General features: G+C 38.5%; 1 protein-coding gene across 3 annotated transcripts in view; it reads right to left on the bottom strand.

Moving 5' to 3' along the window:
• Positions 1–5177: 5177 nt before the first annotated feature.
• The window catches only part of KIAA1614, a 39366-nt gene continuing 21009 nt past the window's right edge, over positions 5178–23534 (bottom strand). For all 3 annotated transcript variants that reach the window (XM_081946037.1, XM_081946036.1, XM_081946035.1), the window contains exons 7-10: positions 16991–17249; positions 12814–12941; positions 10437–10621; positions 5178–6740 (exon numbers count right to left, since the gene is read on the bottom strand). In XM_081946037.1, coding sequence (XP_081802163.1) covers positions 6547–6740; positions 10437–10621; positions 12814–12941; positions 16991–17249 — 766 coding nt within the window. In that variant the 3' untranslated portion in view covers positions 5178–6546. The remainder of the gene's footprint in view (positions 6741–10436; positions 10622–12813; positions 12942–16990; positions 17250–23534) is intronic.

Here is a 23534-nt window from a genome sequence, read left to right as displayed (position 1 = left end):
TACTCTTTCTTTATAATTCTTATTTTTTAAAATATTATCTTCCAGAAAGGTACATCTTTTTCACATGTCCATCACATATGGAAAAACAAATCCTTTCTCTTGACAACTCACCCAAAATTGTTGTTGTTATTATTGAATAATGTGTGATATTTGCGCTAGTTTTACTGGAGTTAAATGCCAAAAATAGACAATATTCCTCTGCAACTCTTAAGATAAAGCTGATAAAACAACAGCCTGATTTCCAGAGTTATTGCCATTCATCTTGTCCTTTTGTTTCCCTAAGTCTATGTTCCAAAATGAATCCTATGTTCTTCTTATTAAAGATTTAAATGTAAATCAAGATAAATGCAAGCCAAAATAATTGACAACTAATTTATGATCCAGTCTCTTCCTTACTATATAGCATATTATTATAATAAAAATCTGTTGTTCTATAAAAGCTGTGATTTCCCCAAGACTTCAGCTGAACATTGCTAAATTTAAAGTCCTAGGTAGATCATTAAGGATGTTAGACGAGAGATAACCTCAGTGTTGCATATCACAGTCATCAAACCTGAAACACAGTTTTTGTGAATGTATTATTTATATTATTTAATTGTACAGGCTCTATAGGCAAGAAAAATGATTTTGATATTTAGATTTATCAAGCTGCTGTATAGTTTCTATCTATATCCATTGCCTTCCTGGATCTTTCCATATAAATGGAATAATATGGTCTCAAATGTGCTACTTTATTATATCATTTTAGACTTCAAACCCTGTATCCTTATTTTTCATGCATTTAAAGAATCAATTCTTAATTTTCTAATATTGATGCAAATGGCTTTGCTTTTTTTCTTTGTCATAGTGTTAATAATTTATACGGGAAAAGTTGTAATTAAAAATAACTTTGAAAGAGTTCACCATTTTAACTGCTGCTGTTCAATCAATTCAATATTTAAATGCTTCTTATTCCAGATATTTCTTTTTCTTTCGTCTTTTTCCTCCAAACTGGAATAAAGTTGTTGTTACTGTAATATTTATGCCTAGATATTAAAGTATTTCTATAATTGCAGTATATTTAAAAAGTCACGTATCTCTCCCTATGTGTTAGGGAGAGTATAGAAGAACATGAATTGTGACTTTTGTTTAACCAGACATTTCTGCAAATTCTGCTAATGCCATCCTGACATGTTACTGAATTGCTGGAATTCGAAAAAGGAAATATATTGTCTGTGGTGTATTCTTAATAAATGCTAAGCAGCTAAAGAACTCTTCTGTAGTTATTGAGGGGCTATTGATGTGAGGTTGCAATATGCTTCAGAAGGCTTAGGCCAGTGATGGCGAACCTATGGCACGCGTGCCACAAGTGGCACGCAGAGCCATTTGTCAAGGCACGCGAGGCGCTGCTCTGTCAGCTGGCCAGCGTGCATGCGCGCGCTGGCCACCTGAGTTCACCTTTTTAAAAGCTATTTTTCGCCTTCCCCAGGCTCCAGAGGCTTTATAGGAGCCTGGGGAGGGCAAAAAGAGCCTCCCCCGCCCCCCCCCCCCGAGGCTTCAGGGACTATCCCTGAAGCCTTTGGAACGCTTAAAACCACCCTCCGAGCAAACCGGAAGTGACTTCCGGGTTGCTCGGAGGGTGGTTTTAAGCGTTCCAAAGGCTTCAGGGACCGTCCAAGGCTTCCCTGATGCCTTCGGAGCGCTTAAAACGACTCTCCGAGCAACCCGGAAGTCACTTCCGGTATGCTCGGAGGGTGGTTTTAAGCGCTCCGAAGGCTTCAGGGAAGCCTCCGGATGGTCCCTGAAGCCTCTGGAGGGCCTCAGGGGGGTCGGGGGAGGCTCTTTTCACCCTCCCCAGGCTCCTATAAAGCTCCTGGAGCCTGGGGAGGGCAAAAAAGCATGTAAAAATGGGGGGGTCGCGCGTTGTGCGCACATGCGCACTGGGGGGGGTCGCGCGTTGCATTATGGGTGCAGCACGCCCGCACTCGACCCCCCTGCTCTCCCCCCCCCTTGTGGCACACGAGCCAAAAAAGGTTCGCCATCACTGGCCTAGGCCTCTCCAGATAGATTACCAGGTAGCGGGGACAAGGTCTGGTTATATTTTCTCAATTAAAAGAAAAGTATTTTCTTAGGAAAAGAGGTGGTAGCAAATACCAGTTGAAAAGCAACTAAATGTTATTCTGGTTGGATAGGTAGATCTACTACTCGACAGAATCTAACAGATTTCAGGAGGAAAAAAAATTGGCTTTAAAGTACAACCTCTTTATTAGATACTTTGCTTCTCATTCCAGGAATTGTCATCAGCTAATCGTTAGAAGTATAACATAAGATTGTTCCTTCCTTTTTGATAAAATGAAAAATTATAGGTACACTTAAAAGTCGCACTCCCTATCTAGGAATTCTTCACTATGAGCTCTTACTGTCTTGCCTGTTTCAATGCATAAATAATATTTCAGGTCCAGGACATGTTTACCATTAGAATTGAAAAGATCCAACAGAGGGAAAGACCATAATTATCAAGAATTCACAATTATGTAGCTGCGGTAGCAGCTCTGATGGTCCCATTAATTATCTATTCACCAGTGAAATAATCTGGGTGATTTACACCAGTCACTGTCTCTTAGTGTTTATACCAATTTGCTCAACATTGAGTGAGTTCAACAATTAATTGAACATTTTCACTAATATGAATTTATCCCCTTGAGTTATATTGGATATGACAAGGACTATATTTGTGTTCTAAAGAACCTCTAGTCAAATCATAATAGAGCAAGAGTTGTAATATAATTAACAACATCAATACTTGTTTTTTTATATTTGTAAAGTTAATCATCATCCCACACATTTGAAAATCTGAACTATCAAGGTTTCTACTACTATAAAAGTTAGAATGAATCTGTACTTTTAAATAAACATACAATCTCACTGAACTTGATGAAATCTGCGTAAGCAGTAAACCTTTCTGAAGACAAGCTTGGCAAATTTCAGGTAAATTTACATGCAGGACAGGGCGTTCAAGGCTCCTTTCTTTATTATTTATTGTTATCCATTAGAATTGGATAAAATTTGCAGACAAAGTTGGTTGCTATAGAAAAGATTGTAAATACTCTTCTACAAACAAGAGCTAGGTTTATAGTTTGGGGATGGCTAAAAAAAGTTAACAAATCCCTCCCTCTAGTGTTTGAAGAATAATTTCTGTCAAAGCCCTGCACATTTTATTCACCAAATTACAAGGGAAGTGCAGAGATTTAGAGTTAGGCACGTAAGTTGATTTTGTGTCAGGAAGCCAAAAAAGGACTTAATGCTCACTCACATGACTTTGTTCTATAATGGAGGGCATGCAGCCAGATTGTGTATCAACGTGGAACTTGAGACAGTCAAACAAATACCAGCAGGAATAATTAAACTTCTAGAAAACAAATTAAGAAATGAATGAATGTACTAGAACAGAAAAATTAGGGAAAGGATTGGTGCAAACTTCTAAAACAGGATGGTAATAATTTAGGGCTTAGAGTTGTACTTTGTGTGCTGTGCAGCACTCCCAGAAGAAAATGGGCAGGCTCAGAACTAGACAACAGTTCATTTGTAATGGATTAACTGATTACGTGCCATCAAGTTGTTGACAACTCTTAGCAACATCATACAATTTTCTCCATGAGGATCTATCCCTAATCTTTTCTGTCAAGTCTCTTAACGGTACGCTCATCACCATTAAGTCTTGCTTCTGGTCATCCTCTTCTCTTTCCTCCCACCTTTCCCAGCATTGGAGATTTTCCCAATCTTTGCATACTGTGTCCAAATTGCAATGGATTAAATATCTGAATAAATATTTACATTGACTTTAAAGTGACTACTCAGGAGCTTCCAAAAATTCCTGAAGAAGGAAATAAAAAGCCTTTGCAGACAGAATAGGTTACCGTCAGGCATGTATGTATGCAAGCATATGTATTTACAGTATCTGTATACAAAATGCACAACATGGCCTATCTTATCCAAGAATTGAAGATGCATTGTTCAGAAATATCCATACTAGATTTTGGGAGGGGCATTTAAAAGGCAAAAGAGATGTGATTTAAAATTCAAACTACCTCATTTCTTGTATTTATCATTTTTTAAAATCTATCTCCAAATATTATATTTTCCACTAACAGATGAAGACAGTTCTCCACTCCATATTAAAGCTGGGTGGTGGTTGCTTTTTAAAGGAGAAAATATATACTATGCGTATTTCCTGATTCAATTAGAGGACATTCTAAAAATATTGTTTTGTGCAACTTGCATATGATGTTCAGAACATCAGCATGAAGGTAAGTTCATAATTCCCTTCCTCTTTCTCCCGTTACAGGATCACTGAGAGAGTCAGAAGTGACCAGTGCCTTTCCATGTTGTTGAGAGGCAGGTCATTGGCTGTTGCTTTTTTTTTTCCCTTCAAAAGGTAACTGGACTGTTTTTTCCCTTGAGGAAGGAAAAAAACAGTCCACTTTTTGCTAGTGGCTGCTTCATCTGTGGCACTGGTATTCAAATACTGCTGTTAATACTTTTTAGCCAATAGATATGGATCATGTCCTTGCCAAGTGCTGTCCAGATTTCCATGTTTTTGACCTGGTCTGCTACAGATGGTCTGCTACAGATAGTCCCCATTTTACAACCAATCATTTTACAACTATTTGAAGGTATGATGGCCTGGAAAGGATATGAAGGCCTCCTCTCGAGGAATCTGCTTGATGGTTATAACCCTCAGGAAGCCAAGCTGAAATATGTAGAGGAAGAATATTAACAACGATGTCTTTTAGGTTTTCTGTCCAAACACAACAATATTTTGAATCTGCCTGCCCATCAGCAATTGCTTCTTTTTCCTTCCTTTTCTCAGGTGATAGAAAAGGGTTTGAAAGTTCTTATCCTCCTTGGGAAGAATAAAGAAATACTTTAATTTACTTTAAATCATGCTGAAGGCCACATGATTTGAATTAATCTGGTGAGGAAGGCACATCCTAATTGGACTTGAAGTAAGCAATGGGCTGAGGCCAAGGTTAAATGGATTGAGACACCACCTGATTGCTTACTGGGCACTCTTGAAATTAGCTGGGGTGGAAACCACCTAAAATCAGGCTATCTTGATTTTATATAACCTTACATGATTCATTCACATCACAAATCAGCTATGCCATCCTTAATTCAAGCCAAGAGTCCATAACTGCTTTTAATAAATAATTTAATCAGAGAAAAACAGTGAAACAAGGTAGAGAGGCTTTCCAGTGTTTTCAAAAGCAGCCCATGGTTGTGGGCCAGGGCTGAATACTGATAGTCATCGAAAAGAGAAGCCTCTCCTGTCACAATCATATTCTGGGTACAAAGCTCATGAGATAACCTGGTCTTTGCAGCTATAGAGACTAGAAGATGGCTCTAAGACAGACACAAAAGATGATCAGCAGTGACAAACCTGGCTGTGAACTCTACCATTTCAGATTACAACTAGAAATTAACTGAATATTCCTACACACAATCAAAACAAAGATCATTTTATCTTGTGAACTCCATGTGCATTCTAGAATAGTACATTCCAGGCCCAGGATTACCACTTCATGAGAAGCAAGTTTTGAAAAGAGCTGAACATAAGAGATACAGGAATATGAAGTTCAGACTGTAAAATTGCAACCTGGAGAATTTCTCTGGTAGAAACTGAGAAAACTTTCTCTAAAAATTAAGTTCAGTATTTTGAAGAAGCTATGGGAATCTGCAAACATCAGGAATTCTCAGCTCTGGCCTGCTAAAGGAGCAAAAACTCCAAAGTCAAATAGCTTTCACTGCAAACATAAAACATCTAAAATAGAATGATTAGACAGAATTGTCTACTGATACTTGGCATGAGTGAGTTTGGCCATATATATAAAATAGCACATAAACTGATCCAGAATGGATATTTTTGTGAATGCCTATAAAGACTCTTAAGGTTTGTAAAGGAACTGTAGATTTTCTGGTAAAGAGATTATTATTAACTTATTTAAAGACTCCCAAAGCATAGAATCTTTCCTTGTAAATAAAGGGTGTGGAGGCGGGAGAGATAAGATTTCCACAATAGGGATCACTTAATGCATTAGCAGCTCTCCAATTCAGTCAACAGAAAAAGTATTAGCTTGAATGTTTTAAAAAAGCTTTTATGAACAAACCAAACTTGTTATGGGTACTTTAATATAAATTAAAGATGATCCAGCATCTTCCAATTTTTAGATAAACAGTTTGTGTGGATGTTGGTGGTCAAAAGATAAGTCTTTATCCACAAATGGTTACCTGATGTCTCCTTCCCCCTCCCCCCCTCCGCCCCCCCCCCCCCCAATTCTTTGTACAGGGAGGTGCCAGATAACTACTTCCTATTCCTTGGTGATGGACAGAGTCCACATTGTATGACTAATCTTTGCATAAATTAAATATTCAATAGATACCAGATTCCATTACAGAATAACCCATGGGGTTGGTTTGTGCCTTCATCCACATCTACAGTAAGTCATAAAAGCACTGAGACAAAGATGCTGCCCATTCAAGCTTCCCTCGCAAGGATCTCCTCTTCTGCTAGTGCCGAACAGGTCTCTGCTTCAGCACTCTAAGGGAGAGCATCTCTGCCCACAAGAGCAGTTCATTGATCCGGGCTAGGCCCAGCCCAGCAACCTTGGCACCATTTACTTCAAGTATCTCATCCCCAACTTCTAGGAGTCCAGCATAGAGTTTAGCTGTACTGGTGTCTGCCATCTCCTGGACGTAGATACCTGTTAAGATAACATAACATAAAATTGCATTTAGTGTTTTAATAAGGTAGCCTTTTATTGAAATGTCGCAACTATGAAATGGGAAAATGTTCCTCATGCAAATTCAAGAGATTGAGGAAAAACTGAGATACATATAACACTTCTTCACTGAACCTATGCTTATTAGACCTTCATTAATCATTTAGAACTTGTTATAGAAAGACACACGTTCCCTTGCTTGTATGAATCCACTTTTAGGCATTTGAGTATTTTCTGCTGGATTTCTTTGCAACAAAATCCCCCAAAACTGTCACTATATTTATGTCAGCATAATCAACTTGCACCAAAAATCTGGAAGCATGCCACAACTTTTTGCTATCAAAACCACTTGAATGTCTTCCCTTCGAAACCTTTTCTGACTTCAGGCATTTACCATTGAACTGTGCAATTACTATCACTATTTCTACTGTTCTGATGCATTTATAAATAACTTAGATGAGGGAATAGAAGGGGAACTCTTCAAATTGAGCAGATGATGCTAAACTGGCAGGAACAGCCAACACCCCAGACGACAAATTCAGGATCCAAAAAGATATTGACAAACTTTAACACGGGCCCTATCCAACTAAGGGAATTTTAATGTGGAGAAAAGCAAACCTTTGCATTTAGACAGGAAAAATCCAAGATTAGGCTATACGTATTCTAGCTATTTTATTGCTATTTACAGGCAATTTATAAATGAGGACTCAAGTGTAGTAGAGCAAGCAAAAAGGAAAAAACCCACACAGAAAAGCAGCACAAGGACTAAGAAAAAAACTGTGTAAATCTATTTGTTAAATCTAGTTATTAGTTGTTCAAGGATTCCTGGGAAGGGGAAGCTCAGAACAAGAAATTGTTTACTTGAGATGTATCCTAACTTACTTTGAATTTTTTTTAGGGTGGAGGTGTAATGGAAATAGTGTATTCCTGGAATTGGAGTGCTTAACGCCAGGACAAACATTTGTCAACTCCATCACAAATGTTGCAACATTCCCAGGAGTTTGCCTGGGAAAAAAAGCTCTAAGAACACATGTTCCGAATTATCCCCACCATTTGACCTATTTTAGACAGTCCTTCTCTTAAGAAAAAAACAGAAAACATAAAAACACCAGTGAGATTCTACCATAACCAAATATTTGATTATGTTTCAGAGCGTACTTTTAACTAGTGCCGTACAGCAGGATATCAAAGTAGATTTGTAGCCTAATGGAGGAGCATATATGTGGCTGAATATTTCAAATGCGTTCTTCAGAAACAGAGAAAAACAGGGAAACGATTTCAGTGAAGAAAGCAATAATACACATGCACCAAACAATATAACTCAGTGGTTCCTGACGTGTGGTCCACGGACCCCTGGGGGTCCACGATGTCATTACAGGGGATCCATAAAGCCTGGAAGAAATGTTATGATTTAAAACTTGAGTTAAGTCTTGGAGGTCCATGGCCAAAGTCCATGACCACAAAAGGTATTTAAAGGGGGTCCATGGTGAAGAAAAGATTGAGAACCACTGGCATCACTGAACAGGCAAGGCTGGTTTTGAACAACAGGGCTGCTTTTACTTTCCATTTGTATAGCATTCCTATTTTTTGGTATGGCTGCATGGTTTCCCGAGTATACATATGGTTTATCAATTTCAATACTACACCAAATCATAATTAGCAAAGAGCGCATGGGGTCATGCAGCCATATCAGTGCAGATGATGCCACTTTTAAAAAACGATATGTTTTTGAGAGGAGGCTTGTTGAAGTTCTGGAAGTTTTTTTTAAAAAATGGATCAGGTTTGCTGAGTGTTGTGACACATCTGTTTTATTGGAAAGAGTAACACCGCTGTGTTTTGTTGCTGTAACTCAGACAAATTATTTAAGGATAAACTGGGAATTACAAAAACAGTACTTGGGACCATATATCCTGTGGCTAGTTTGTGATTTCAAAACCTCCATATCCTTTCCTAAATTTACATCCTTTACGATTGAATCACCAACTAGAAGGTGACTTCTGTTTTTGGATACCTTGCTCTTCTTGTGCGACTGATGTGTGATACCTGATATACACTTTTGTCTTTCCGAAGTAAGTTCTTCATTTTGGACCATGATCTTATTTGAGTCATCGTTATCACAACTACCTTGACCTGTCACTTTAGTGTCCCCATTAAGGTCAGCAAGAGTATGCTGGGACACAGGAAAAGCTTCGTGTTTATGGTTCACAGCTCTCACCCTGCCAGATCTCACAGTTGTCCAGACTGCTCTTCTCCTGCTGGACCTTTGCGGTAGAGGGGGTTGGTAGTGTGGCATCTCCATAGAATGGAATTGCGCACCTAAATTCTGCTTGGAGAGCAGAGATTAGAGATTCTAGATAGGTAATGTGTCTATGTAGTCTAGTAATTTGTTTACAAAGGGGACAGTATCCAAATTTGAAGAGTACTGTGAAAGACAAATGCAAAGCAACTATTACATTGAACTAAGCCGATCATTTTGAAATAAAATAAAATCACAATCTCAAGCGCACTAATCCAGAATGTATTATTGCTATTTTTGGTTTATAGATATATGATTCGAGCTCCGTTAGGTGTGCGGGCCACTACCTTTGTCCTCTATATTTCTTTGACTCCCCTCTCGCAGCCAGTAGCTCCACCCACCAACCTCAGGAAAGTTCAAATGAAATGGAGGCAGTTTAACTCTACCTTAGTCCTTTTTATTTCTTTGACACCCCTCTCGCAGCCTGTAGCTCCACCCACCAGCCTCAGGAAAGTTCAAATGAATATATTTCCAAGAATTCACTTTCATAATATACGCACTGGCATTTATGATTTAGGAATCACAGCATCTCTGAACCTGTCAGGGTATGTACAAAGAACATTTTGTGATATTATTACACCCCTACAGTTTCAGTGTTGCATCCCATGCCCACCTTTCCATTCTCTCAAATGACTTTGTGGTGTATGGGTGTAATGCCATTGGCTTTATCTTTTACAGCAAGGGGTTCTATAATAGGAATAGATAATGCCTGATGAATCTACTTTACCTATTCCCAAAATTTATTTTTTCTCTTGTTCTACCTCCACATGAACCTTTAGAAATAAACAGGGAAGAATGAGTTTTTAATACAGTAAATATACACAGCAGATCTACCAATATTGTGCTAATATGCTTTTATGATACAATTAAGATACAATTTTTACAGGACTAAATTATTTTATATATGATCTGCAATTATAATTTCATTCCTAATTGATCGTAGAAGATTGTCAAAGTGTCGAGGACAATAAATAGTTACGTGAAAGAATAAGAGTTCCCTTCTATCACCCAAACCAGCTGAAGGCCAAATATAGATGAAATGTTATATATCTTGCTTCCTTTCCTTTATCTGGAAAGCTATGGTGAATAAACACAAAATATTTTGACTATTCCTACAGTTAAATACATGGATTCTTCATATTAAATATATATAAAGCTAGATTTTAAGTTTGTAATGTTAAGTTTGTTTCTGTTTCTCAACTGAAAAATTAAGGGTACAAATTATAAAATAAAACAAATGTAAGCCAGCATCCTTCCCCCCACCCCTCAGCAGTGAAAAAACAATTTTAAAAAAACCATAGAGATACTCCCAATACCATAGTTTTAAAAAGCCAGGAGTCCACTTGTTCAAGGTTTCAGACCATTGGTTACCAAACTCATACCTGTATCAGGACGACCATTCCCTGAAGAAACACAAAACCCAAAGTTGCCTTGTTGGGACCGCTGCAATTCTAATTGACTAGTTCCATCTGGAAAAACTGCTACCACCCGCCCAACGGTTCTCGCCAGGTTAGGGGACCCAATGTCCTCCACACTGAGGGATCTTCTATGCTGAGTCCTGGTTTTCCTAAGAATGGGGGAAATATTGTCATATTCAGAAAGATGTATAATCTGAAGTCAAAGAAGACTGTGGAGGCAGTTTCACTTATCGTCTAATCTAATCTCTTTATAACCTCTTGGTTTTTAATGAACAGATTTACAGCTCACATTTTGATGGGAACTCTGTGAAAAGGGCGGCGCCCAGGAGCAGGGCCTTCTCTGTGATGGGCCCAGCCCTCTGGAATGACCTCCCCCCCGACATTAGGATTACTACCGACCTCCGCTCCTTCCGTACAAAACTCAAGACCCACCTTTTCCAACTAGCTGGCCTGGCTCAACTATAGTTTTATCTCCAATCCTCCTGGCAATTTTAAACTTTCTACACTTTAAATTTTTTTAACTTGGGGTATTTTAATTTTTAACCTTATTATTATTGTTGTTTTTGTATTGTAACAATTGTTGTGACTTTATACCTCCTCCGTGTAATGTAATGTCTTATCGTGTAACATGTGATTTATTTTGTACCCCGCCCCGAGTCCCTTTGTGGAGAGGGAGCGGCTAACAAGTCTAATAAATACAAATACAAATACAATACAAAAAAGTGAAGCTGACACTTACAGCATAAGGTGGTTTAGAGACTATCTCACTTGGCCTTAGAGACCAAGCCTATGCATTTTCCATGTGTTCAAGGAAAATTTCTACAAAAGAAACATGCTAAGTTTACAGCATTATTCATTAGTAATGAATAATGAAAAATAATGACTTTTCAACTCTGTAAATATATTTTTTGCCATTCTGTTTAAAAATTCTGACCACATCATCCACCTACACCAGGGCATTTTTAAAATTGCTTAAAGTCAATTTTAGAAGCATTTGATTGTAAAAAGCAAAATATGTAGTTGTTCTAGCAATTGTGTGTTCTGCTTAGGGATCTCCGAGAGTCCATCTTTTTGAATTTCCAATATAATTTGATTTCGGTTGCATAACTAGGAACAGCAAGCAAACCAGACTTTAGTTAGCCACTGGGATTCGCATTCTCAAATACTCTGATATATATTTCAAGAGTGAGAAAATATATATTAAAACACACATTTTCAGACAAATCCACATATGGATTTGTTCAGACACATTGTATGTTCACATTGAATTACGTAGCATTATAAGTTTTCTTCTTCCCAGGAAGGTATCATCAAGCAATCTTAATGTCTGATTTGGTTGCTATAATTATGACAGAGAAAAATAAAGCAATTTCACTCTGTTTATGAAAACTGATAATTTCTTATAAATCAAAATTAGTATTAATAATTCAAGGTTCACTTTGAATTCACAAAGTCACTATTAAATAGTACAATATTACTATTAAAATGTAAGATTTAGATGTAGTTCTAAATGTGAACTTGAACTTGATAACTAAACAACAGCTTCCATAATCTATTTGCATCTGCATCGGAAATTAAGCGCAGGACCCCACATTCTGTGCATAGAACACTAGACCATAGGTTAGCATTATAGCTGAACCTGGAAAATACAAATGTCCATGTATGGATTAGTTCTGAGCATTAAAATGAAAACAAGATGAAGACAACTTTATGGCAAATCAACATACATACAATAGAAACATGGGGAGAAAACAGAATGATGTGACCATTAACTATCTAACTACTGTATTTAAAAACTCTGCACTTCTCCTGAGAAACAGCAGCTAGGGACAGAATTGGATCTGGATTCATGTCTCCTGCAGAAAAGCTAGCCACTCTTCAGGATACTGTGAATTGAATACACAAAGATCCTGCAGGAGACAGACAGAGGTGAGTTGCTGCAATCAGTGTCTAAAAACAGATTAAGTGATTATCCACCATCCAACACATAAAAAGAACCATTTAGGATACAGAACAGAACAGAATAACAGAGTTGGAAGGGACCTTGGAGGTCTTCTAGTCCAAACCCCTGCTTAGGCAGGAAACCCTACACCACTTGAGACAAATGGTTATTCAACATCTTCTTAAAATCTTTCAGTGTTGGAGCATTCACAACTTCTGGAGGCAAGTTGTTCCACTGATTAATTGTTCTGTCAGGAAATTTCTCCTTAGTTCTAGGTTGCTTCTTTCCTTGATTTCCACCCATTGCTTCTTGTCCTGCCCTCAGGTGCTTTGGAGAATAGCTTGACTCCCTCTTCTTTGTGGCAGTCACAATAGTCACCTAAAATATTCCAACTCTCACCTGTTAGAAGAAGCTTCCTCATCCTTAGGTTCCCCCACCAGGTAAACATTAGAGCGATTATTCTTGCCCAAAAAGGAATGCAGATTTTGAACAGAAGAGGCTTTTCTTGGTTGACAGAAAGGTGACACCTAGTGGGAAGAAATACTGAAAATCAGAAAGAGTATTGAAGAATCAAACTGCAGATCTATTGGATAAAGAGGAAAAACGTTTTCTGACTGCAAGCTTAAATTATCTTTATCCTTCTGGAAACCAAAAGAAGTAAAAACAAAACAAAAAGAGGGGGGCAATGCGACTGGATTTGTTTTCATTAAGTTAACTTATTAAACATGTTTGAAAGATCTGATGTTTCAAGAGTACTTTATTGTCACAACATAATCACAATATTAAATATTATGTACATGCATTAATGAAATTTTTACTTTTGATAAATAATGGATATTTAGTAGGGGTCAATAACTCAGTGATTTTTTTCACATTTTATAATATTTTTTTATCAAAGATTATATTATGCAGATTAAACTAACACAAAGCATTAAAAAATTGAAAACTGCAAAGAAGGGGAAAAAAGTCTAAAATGAGAAAGAAAGAAAAATAATTTCCCCCTTTGTCCCAGCATGTACAAACAATTTTAACAACTTATCAACATCTCTTAAAATAGAACACTGCCTTCATCCCATATCTCACCTTATTCTTTATAAATAAAATCTTTAAAATCTCCTAATCACCAAATGTCTATTAAGGGTTACCCATAGTAATACCCTATCTATTATAAACTTGATCAAATTAAACCTCTTGAATTTTCTTCCTTTTAAGATATATCTAATTTTCTATAATAATTCAAATCCCTCAAACTCATCATTCAAATCTAGAATACACTAAAGATACCAGATAACGTAACTATTTTAATCTTAATCAGATACATTTAAAATACATCCAATAACATTTTCCCCATATAACTTTTAACTAAATAGCAACCAATCTATTTTAATCTTGATCAAATAAACCGATACCACTTTTATAGAGTGCCACAAGAACATCCTAACAAATTACATTAATGTCATCAAGCACATAATCATATATTTGTCTGTTCTTCCCTTCTCATTTGCCAACTGAAGAAAATATTTCCCCCCTTGGAAACTCTGAGTATTATTATCATTGTTTTGACATACAAAACTTCAGCAGCACTTTCATAATCCTTAGAGATGATCTTGTTAAAACATTTCCTACTGGAGTGGATTCTTGCTGTGCCTTATATTTATTCATGGACAACTAGGCTTGGATAATGGAATGAGCTCGTTTTCTGTAAAATTCCTTTGATTTGATAGAAAAAATAATAATTGAATCCCAGTGTTTGAGATTTGAAAAGCAGGAACTACAGAAAAGTAGAGAATTAAGACGACTTCCGATCCCCAAAGGCGACGGACATGTGCGTCCGCCACTCGTCTCTTCAGTGGGCTCCTTTTGGGAGCACAGGGGGCCTTGGAGGGGCTCCCTGCTACAGGGCAGCTTGTTGGGACCCCCTGGATCGGCGGCAGCTGCAGGGGGGTTTCCAGCTTTGCCCCAGGAGCCGGGGAGCGTGGGGGGTGCATGGCAGCATTTTCTGTTGTTGCTATGCGCCTTCGACGATCGGATTCCAGAAGGAAAGAATCAATTAGATGTTACAGCTGAAGCGCGGTGAGGTGAGAGGTTTCCCTCAATCTCCTGTTAATCTATTTAACTGATGAACAGCAGTTTCTCCAAATTGTGGATTCAATCTTTTGAAGTGTTAAGATTGGAGGGGGGATTTTCCACCACCCCTCGGAAAAAGCAGCACTCGGAATATCTCTCTCTCGGAGGAGGAGAGAGAGAGAGAGTTAAAAGCTAACTTTCACTTCCTCTAACAATGGGAGAATGATTCTTGTTACAATTGCAAAGGATGACTGCTGAGTTGTTACTTTTAAACTATTCTATGAAAACTTTGGACATGTTGCTCCCTGATCCCCTGTGAAGGCTGAGCCAAGATGGCCAATTTCCTCCTTCTTCTTTGCTTTTACGAATGAAGTTTCCCCTTTGAAAGAATGTCTGGCTTTATATTATTCTACACCCCGGAGATCTCCTGGAGCCTCTTTTCTTATGTGGCTCCCTTGGATTTGGAGCACTTGATTCTTATCCCCTGGCTTGTAGCTGTACAGGAAGACTAACTTTCACTTCTGGCTTGTTTGCCTCCACGATCTCTCCCAGCTGTGTATTCCACAGACGCCATTTCTTTTGCATAAGATTTATAGCTATCTCTGAACTTAGAATGGGTCCTAAAAAGCCACCGCCTGGTAAGGTATGTTCGGCCCCGACATCTTCTACGTCTAGTCCGATTACACAACAAACACAGATGGCTTCATTTCTACAACTTAAAACAAATGAAGAGAGTTCAAAGGACTTATCTGTTGCCCAAATGTTTCAAACTATTTTGAAGGGACAGGACGAACTGAAAAAACAATTGGCAGATCTAAATGAACAGCTCAGAGAAACGCAACAACAAGCAACACAAAACAAGCAGAGAATAGGTGTGTTGGAGGAGGACACGACTGGGTTGAGGGAGGAGGTTATGACGGTCCAGAAGGGGAATAGGGAATTTGAAAATCATATGATAAAGGTGGAATTTGAAAGAATGTCTTTCTTTCTTAGATTTCAAAACTTACCAGAGACAGAAAATGAAGACCTTAAGGAGATTATGACCACAATTTTATCAGAATATATTAAAAGAGATAAACTACAGCTATGGTGGGATATTGATTTGATTTATAGGATCAATTCAGCATATGCAAGAACACACAACGTTCCAAGGGAAGTACATGTTAAATTTCTTAGAAAGACTACAAGAGATGAGGTCTTAGGAGCTCAGAGGGTGGGACCATTAAAATATAAAGACAAAGAAATAGCCATTCTTAAACAAATTCCGAAGAAGGTAAGAGATAAGAGGAAAAAATATTCCTCATTATCAAAGAAATTATATGATAAAGGAGCTTGGTTCAGATGGTTATTGCCAGAAGGAATGTTGATCTTTTGGGAGGGCAACAGAATTAGAATCAACACAGTTGTGGAGGCAGAGGCCTTCATTAAAAAACACATTGCCTTTCTAGATGGAACAGGGGACAGTACACAAGACATGAAGGAGGGAGAGGCAGTGGCTTCGCCAGAGGGCAGTGGGGAGGAAGCAACATCGAGAACACTCAGGTCACAAAAATAACTTTGAAATATTATTGCAATTGTTGTTACAATGTAATTGTTGGAAGTGGCATATAAAATGATTGAATATATTGTTGATATAATGTAAAACAAAAAGCTGCCAATGTTTATCTTTTAATATTTGATCTTTATTTTTTTTCTGTAAAAGTTGTGAGATTTGGGGGGACTCTACCCTTCGCACGATGTAGCTGTCAAAAATTTTTATACCTACTTACCCCATCCTATAAATATTTGTAAAAACCAATAAAATTCCTTTAAAAAGAAAAAGAAAAAAAAGAAAAGTAGAGAATCAATATAGGGAATGTTTGAATCAGTGAATAACTAGGACTGTTGGACTTCATCACTGTCTCAAAGAACTGGGAGCATTACAAACTAAGATGCTCTAAGTAAGATGGATTTCAATGGTGTCATTATATTGTAAAAAATAAAATGGATTTCTAGATGCAGGCTGGGCTTACAGGTGGACTTCAGGGTTTAAAATGTTTAAACATTCATAATGCTGTTTAATGCAAAATGCAGTGAATAACAATTTTTTTAATTGATAATATGTCATCACTGTAAGGCTAATATTTCTCTGGAAAATAGTTATAAATTTGTACCATAAAAACTAAGCTAGTTTACTGCTACTTTATCTCATAAAACAGGGGTGGGCAATTAATTTTCCCAGGGGGGTCACATGAGAAACTGGGATTGTTGTGGATGACCACTTCCAATGCCCTGCCTCCCACTGAAGCCACCCTGCCCCTCCAGCGACACTGCCCAAAACTCCAACCCCTGCTGACAATGCACTGCCACTGATGCTGCCAATGCCATGGGCTGGACTGGGACCACCCATATCTGACCCACAGGCTGTAAAATCCCAGGTCTATCATAAAAACTAATAACACAATTTCAACACAGGCTCTAAAATATCCAGGTCTGTCATAAAATTTAATAAAACACAATTCCAACTCACCCTCTGCAAAGATTGTAAGGAAGGTACTTTCTTCATTTTCGGAGAACAAATGGTATCTGGATCAGTTTCCATATTGGGCTTGGCAGCTCCTGATTCTAGCATAGATATATGTTCCATGCTATAACATCGGAATCTGCCCAATCTTTGTTTGGTGCTCTGAGTCAGAGTGGTGAAGAATTTTTTTAAACCTAATGTAGAAGAGACTTCTTTCTTGGTGGATTGCTGTTTCTTTAGCTGCGGGTAGACTTCTAAGTGTTTGCTGGAAAGCAAAACAACCAGCCAAGAGAATTACAAATTAAAAAGCCAGAGTACCTTCAACTTTATTTACAATTTGGAGTGCCCCAATGAACCAGTTTGGTGTAGTGGTTAGTAGGCATCACACTAGAAACCAGGAGAGATTTTAAGTTTCAGTTCTGCCTTAGGCGACTTTGGGCCAGTCACTCTCTCTCAGGCTTAGGAAAAAGGCAATAGCAAATCACTTCCAAAAATCATGCCTGACTTGAAGGCACAAAAAAACCCCTCCTCAAGGGCAATAAATGATAAAAGGATTTTGAAAGGATTTGCAAATATTAAATAAACAATTGACAAACTAGACACATTTACCTATACTTTCAAGTTAACCACATTAATACCTAAGGAATAGAGAAACCACTATTACTATTATTATAATATATTCCACAATTCTAATCTAAAAACCCTTCCCCAGCTATTAATTTATTTTTTTTATTTACAGTTACTTTTGCTTTGTTTTTGTTTTAAAAAGTATAGAGAAAAATTCTGTAAGTGGAGAAGTGTAGCTTATTTGTCTGTGAAGTTCATTCTTTCTGTAATTAAGTTTTTCATCTTACTTTGACTAGGATTTTTCCATTTCAAACTGCAGACCTAGAATTGCATGTATGAGGTACTGAAAAGTGTAAGGAGATTGGTCTCTAATCTTATCACTATTTTGACTAAGTGAAAGAAAGCAGCTGTACCCTACTGTATCTCTACTGTTATGAACTGTGTGGTTACTGTTGAAGAGGGTGCTGTCAAAAAGTGAATACTAGAAATAAATTGCAGTAAGTGAGCTTTTGATCAGAATATTGGATAACAAAGTCTTTTTGAATAGGAATTATGGAAAATAATTCCAACACTGTTGGTGAACACTAGGTTGAGAAAGGCTGGTGTATATCATGTAGTATCGTAAATATGTAGGGAACCTCACATAGGTCAAGGATAGAGGTGTTCCCCAAAGAACTTACAGTATAAGCAGCTTGAAAATAGGAAGAAGTGAAAGGAAGAAAGAAAACAAGGTATTATCAATAAATTTAACTGGGGCTCTTTTTTATATACTGTGATTTTTGAAGTAGGAAGGAAAGCCCACATGGCCCAGGAAAGATAGGCTTTATGAGCTTTAATGTACTGTTCTTTCTATTTGCTCTTATTATAGCAATCTTCTCCCTTTCTTACAATCCAATGTTGCGTTCAATCCAATGAGAGCTGAAAACTGAGTAGATCCAACTGATATCTTGTAACTGCTACATGGTGCTGTTAGTTGCACGACAAATTACTTGCAATAATAAATAAATGAATAAATAATAATAAATGTGTTTCTTTATATCACTCTGCCTGAGTTGTGTTTCTTTAACTCTTGAAAACCCAGACTTCATAATTCCCCTCTGTATACATTTCTCAGATTTGTAAATCGGTCCTTAGAAAAGATTTCCTAAATAGCTACTTCTATAAAGGCAGGTGACACTATGTCATGGATGAACAGAGCAACACTGTCCCCAAGGGCAGGAGTTGATTCTCTCTGCCTTCTGTAAGAGCAAATTATAGACATTTAGCCGCCAGAATGACAACACTTAACAGCCATCACTGGAGTAAGAGATGCTATTGATAATCAAACGTCATTCTTTCATCCTGGTATTAAAGAAATAACAACTGTTCAACCACATTGTACAAACACTGGCCAGAAAGAAATAAGCACATTAAATTATGCTTTTTAATTAAAAAAAATAGAATGTTGTGCCCTTTGTGTACAAAATAATTTTTTTCAGGCACAAAGCCATCTAGAACTTGCCAGGCAGTTGCCAGGAGTTAAATCTGACTTGAATGCTCTCTTTGTTACACACACACACACACACACACACACACACGGGGGGGGGGGGGGAGAGGGAGAGGGAGAGAGAGAGAGAGAGGGAGAGAGAGAGAGAGAGAGAGAGACCTACTTTTCAGTAAATCTGCCAAGCTTGTGCTGGCTTAGATTAATTTGATTCTGGCAACGCTGGACAGAATTTCATCAGACCAAATTATTTTATTTATCTGGTTAACTAATCAGACAGCAGTAGAATCCAATGTAAACACATTGTTGATGTTGCTAAACAATGCAGCTACTCGAGTTATCAAATGGATTTTAGATGTATTGAAGAAACCAATAATATGCCATATTTGCATTTTAGATATAATTCCTGGATTAGAAAGGAGAGGCTTAATTTCTGTGAACTGAGGTATCCAGCCATTACAAGAACTTTCTGAGGATTTGAGCAGGAAGGGAGAAGTAGGTCAAAGAGATTTCAGAGCTAAGAGGGAGGGGAAAACAGCAGGGGAGGCAACGGGGGGGGGGGGGGGGCTCCAAGCCTGCTGGCAGGACCAAGCCTGCTGTGAGAGTGAAAAGCCAAGCCTGAAAAAGCAGAAAGCACCCATGGGGAGAACTGCAGCAGACCTCAGGGGAGTTTAGCAGAGGAAAGATTATGTCATGGAGAGCTTAAAGTAGACATGCGGGAAGCATTTATTGCTAACAAACTGAAAGAGATAGTCAGTCTGTACTGCTGCTTTCCCTAGGAGAAAAAGGATTTTAGGAAGAGATGGGACAGCCGTTTGTCCAGAATGGTATCGGGTCCCTGCTTGTGCAGGGGGTTGGACTAGAAGACCTCTAAGGTCCCTTCCAACTCTGTTATTCTGTTCTGTTAAAACCAGCACAATGAATTATGGGACAGCCTTATGAACATAGGAAGTTGAGGTTCACTCTTACTGACTGCATAAATAGATCTTCTGCAAGATGATGTGTTCCCAAAATAGTCCTTCAATGATGCACCCATCACCCCTATAATTGACTCCATCCATCTTGATGCTGATCACTCTTCCCTTTCTTTCAACTTTTCAACCCTACCGTAGACTTCATAAGAGTGCCAGGTCTTTGCATAATGTGCTGAAAATATGATAAATTGATCGTAATTTTATTAATTTAAAATTTATTTATTTAACTGTTATGTCTGGGTACCTATATAACATTTTGGTTGTTTAAAGACTGTATAGTAATTCATAAATTATTAGACTGGAAGAAACTGACAAATCATTCTCCTGCTTCTTTCCCATTTCCTAAGCCATACAGTACAACTACATTTTCCTCTTTACTATTCCCAGCTAGTATTAACATTAGAACATTCTAATGTCCAACTTCAAGTAACAAAGCTTGCATAATACGTTGATTTCAGATTGAGCTTTCCTGCATGACATCAGCACATAGATATCAGAAAATATTTAACATGACTGCATTGTAAACATTATTAATATTCTAAAAGATCCTCAGTTCTTCAAGAACAATCCAAAGGGCCACCATCTGGCACTACAGGTGAAACTCGAAAAATCAGAATATCGTGCAAAAGTTCATTTATTTCAGTAATGCAACTATTGAAGGAAATGTCCTTCTGGGTTCGGCTCCAAGTGGGGAAAAAGACACTGGAGACGAGAAGAAGGGCTTGCAGGGCTTTTTATAATTTGTTGAACCCCACCTATCTGTTTCCTGTTCCTGTGTAAGAAATGTCTTCTGATTGGTTGTCAGACTCCCATGGGCCCATGCAAGGGCAACCCTCTAGGCTGAGTTTTGAATCCAGGTTTGGTTGAGTTCAGATGCCATGTGGAGAGTTGAGTAAAAGGCAGTATTATCATGCCTTAATCCTATCACTCTGGAGCTGAAGAGGAGAACTCTTTATTATGTACAGTGGACTAACTTGGCCTTCTTAATGGCCTATTGACAAAGTGGGGATGGGCAGGAAGCTGCAGGAATTTACTTTGTAATTAAAATGTGTTTCTCCCTTTTTCACATCCAGGAAAATATAATATTCTTCCTTTTCAATATTTCCTAGGATATTTCATTTTTCTGGGAGAGGGCTGGGTGATAACCTCCTACACAACTTAAAAGGTGAAACTATTATATGAGATAAGACTCATTACATGCAAAGCAAGATAGTTCAAGCCGTGATTTGTCATAATTGTGATGATTATGGCTTACAGCTCATGAAAACCCCAAATCCACCATCTCAGAAAATTAGAATATTACATGCAATCAATAAAACAAGGATTGTACATAGAACAATATCGGACCTCTGAAAAGTATAAGCATGCATATGTGCTCAGTACTTAGTTTGGGCCCCTTTTGCAGCAATTATTGCCTCAATGCGGCGTGGCATGGAAGCTATCAGCCTGTGGCACTGCTGAGGTGTTATGGAAGACCAGGATGCTTCAATAGCGGCCTTCATCTCTTCTGCATTGTTCGGTCTCATGTCTCTCATCTTTCTCTTGGCAATGCCCCATAGATTCTCTATGGGGTTCAGGTCAGGCGAGTTTGCTGGCCAATCAAGCACAGTCATCCAACAGTCATTGAACCAGTTTTTGGTGCTTTTGGCAGTGTGGGCAGCTGGAAAATGAAGTCAGCATCCCCATAAAGCTCGTCTGCGGAAGGAAGCATGAAGTGCTCCAAAATCTCCTGGTAGACGGCTGCGTTGACCCTGGTCTTAATGAAGCACAGTGGTCCAAAGTCCTCTTTTCTGATGAGAGCAACTTTTGCCAAAAGCACTAAAACCTGGTTCAATGACCGTGGGATTACTGTGCTTGATTGGCTTCTCCATTCTTCCTCCATATACTGGGTCCTTGGTTTCCAAATGAGATGAGATGAGGGAGAAGTCTTCGGGGGAAAGAGAGCAGCGCCGGTGAGCAAGCAGCCCCGAGAAAGTCCTGCCAGCCATACAGCTCTCCCGTAAGTTCAGTCCGCACCGCGTGCCCTCCCTTCATCTCTCAGGCCATGGGGGAATGCCAGCACGCCACACACATGCTCCCCGCAGCCTTGATGTCCGCCCGCTGCAGCCCCTGACAACCAGCGGCAACGCAGGAAAAAACCTCCCTGGCCTCTTACAAGCCAGTAATTGGAATCAAGCCGAGTGAAGCCGCAACAACTCCGATGGCCGGCACAGCCGGTTGCTTATTTGCGAGGAGCCTGGGCACCTCCAGGAGGATTTAGCCCACACAATTCACTGTTCTAACACAAATAGGTGGGAAAGAACTTGTGAGCCAAGTTCAAACACCTTCCTTCCGCTAATAATAGTAACGATAAGTGAAATAAATAAATAAATGAAAAACTATACTGATAAAGAAACCAATTTTCACTCACAGCAAAACAAATTGCATCTCTTTTTGGGCAAGACTGAGTCAGAATTGGATATCAGCAGGGGAAGTTGGAGGCGTGGCTTAAATTCTGACTCAGTCTCTTGGGCAAATAAGGATTGAACAACCCATTCCTGGACCCTCTTGCACCATCAGCTGGAGAACTGTACTGAGTTAAAAGCCTGATGGGAGCAATTACTCTTGGCATAAATTCCCAGCATTATTTGTTTATCCCTCCTAGGAGCATCTCCCACCATTTGAGACAGCGTAGTAGGACAACCAATCTACTCTACCAATTAACTGAAAATATCCAGGTTCATTTTGAAGGCAAATGTGTATCCTGCATAGAAAGTATATTTTTCACAAATAATGTTCAGATGCTATGTAGTCTTGGAGAAGTACCTCACATCCTAAACCTACTTTGCAATTGTTCCAAAGATAAAAATGGGAAAATACAATTTAAAAAGCATTTGGTTAAGCTTGCTAGCCACACCAAATATTAGAATTACTTTCCTCCTGGTATCCTTTTCCACTTCCGACAAGTTGGTACTCTGGAGGGCTTTCCTTTACAAAAAGGAGGGAGGGAGATGATATGAGGATGAGGTGAGGTGAGAAGTTGTAAATTAGCTAGCTGCTGCTTATTTTCTTCAGTATATTTCTTATATATTTCCCCTGTTTAATTGTGTCTGATTCTTGAAGACTGCCTGGAGAAATCCCTCGTTTTCTTAGCAAAGTTTTTCAGAAGTGGTTTGCCATTGCTTTCTTCCTAGGTCTGAGATTGATTCACCTAAGGCAGAACTAGAACTCACAATCTCCTGGTTTCTAGCCTGGTGCCTTAATCACTACAGCCATCTGGCTCTTTTTTAGTATATGCCATTGCAAAGAAAGAGATCATGGTAGAAACAAAGCAAAAACATTTTTGCTTAAACTATGTCTTCATCAAAAACCAGTTTTTTGGTTAACCTTCATCAGAAGAAAAGATTAAATGGCAGTACTTACTCCCTCATTTGCCAGATTGATGGGGGATTATGGGAAATGAAGTTCAGGTAATTTAGAGAATATCAAGTTAGGAAGGCTGATGGACAAGATCTCTCAGTAGAAGATCATTTGGCCATGCTGGCTG

This window comes from Natrix helvetica (genome assembly GCF_964273705.1).
Source record: "Natrix helvetica genome assembly, chromosome: 3".
Taxonomy (NCBI): Eukaryota; Metazoa; Chordata; class Lepidosauria; order Squamata; family Natricidae; genus Natrix; species Natrix helvetica.
This window is presented reverse-complemented; position numbering and strand designations above follow the sequence as displayed.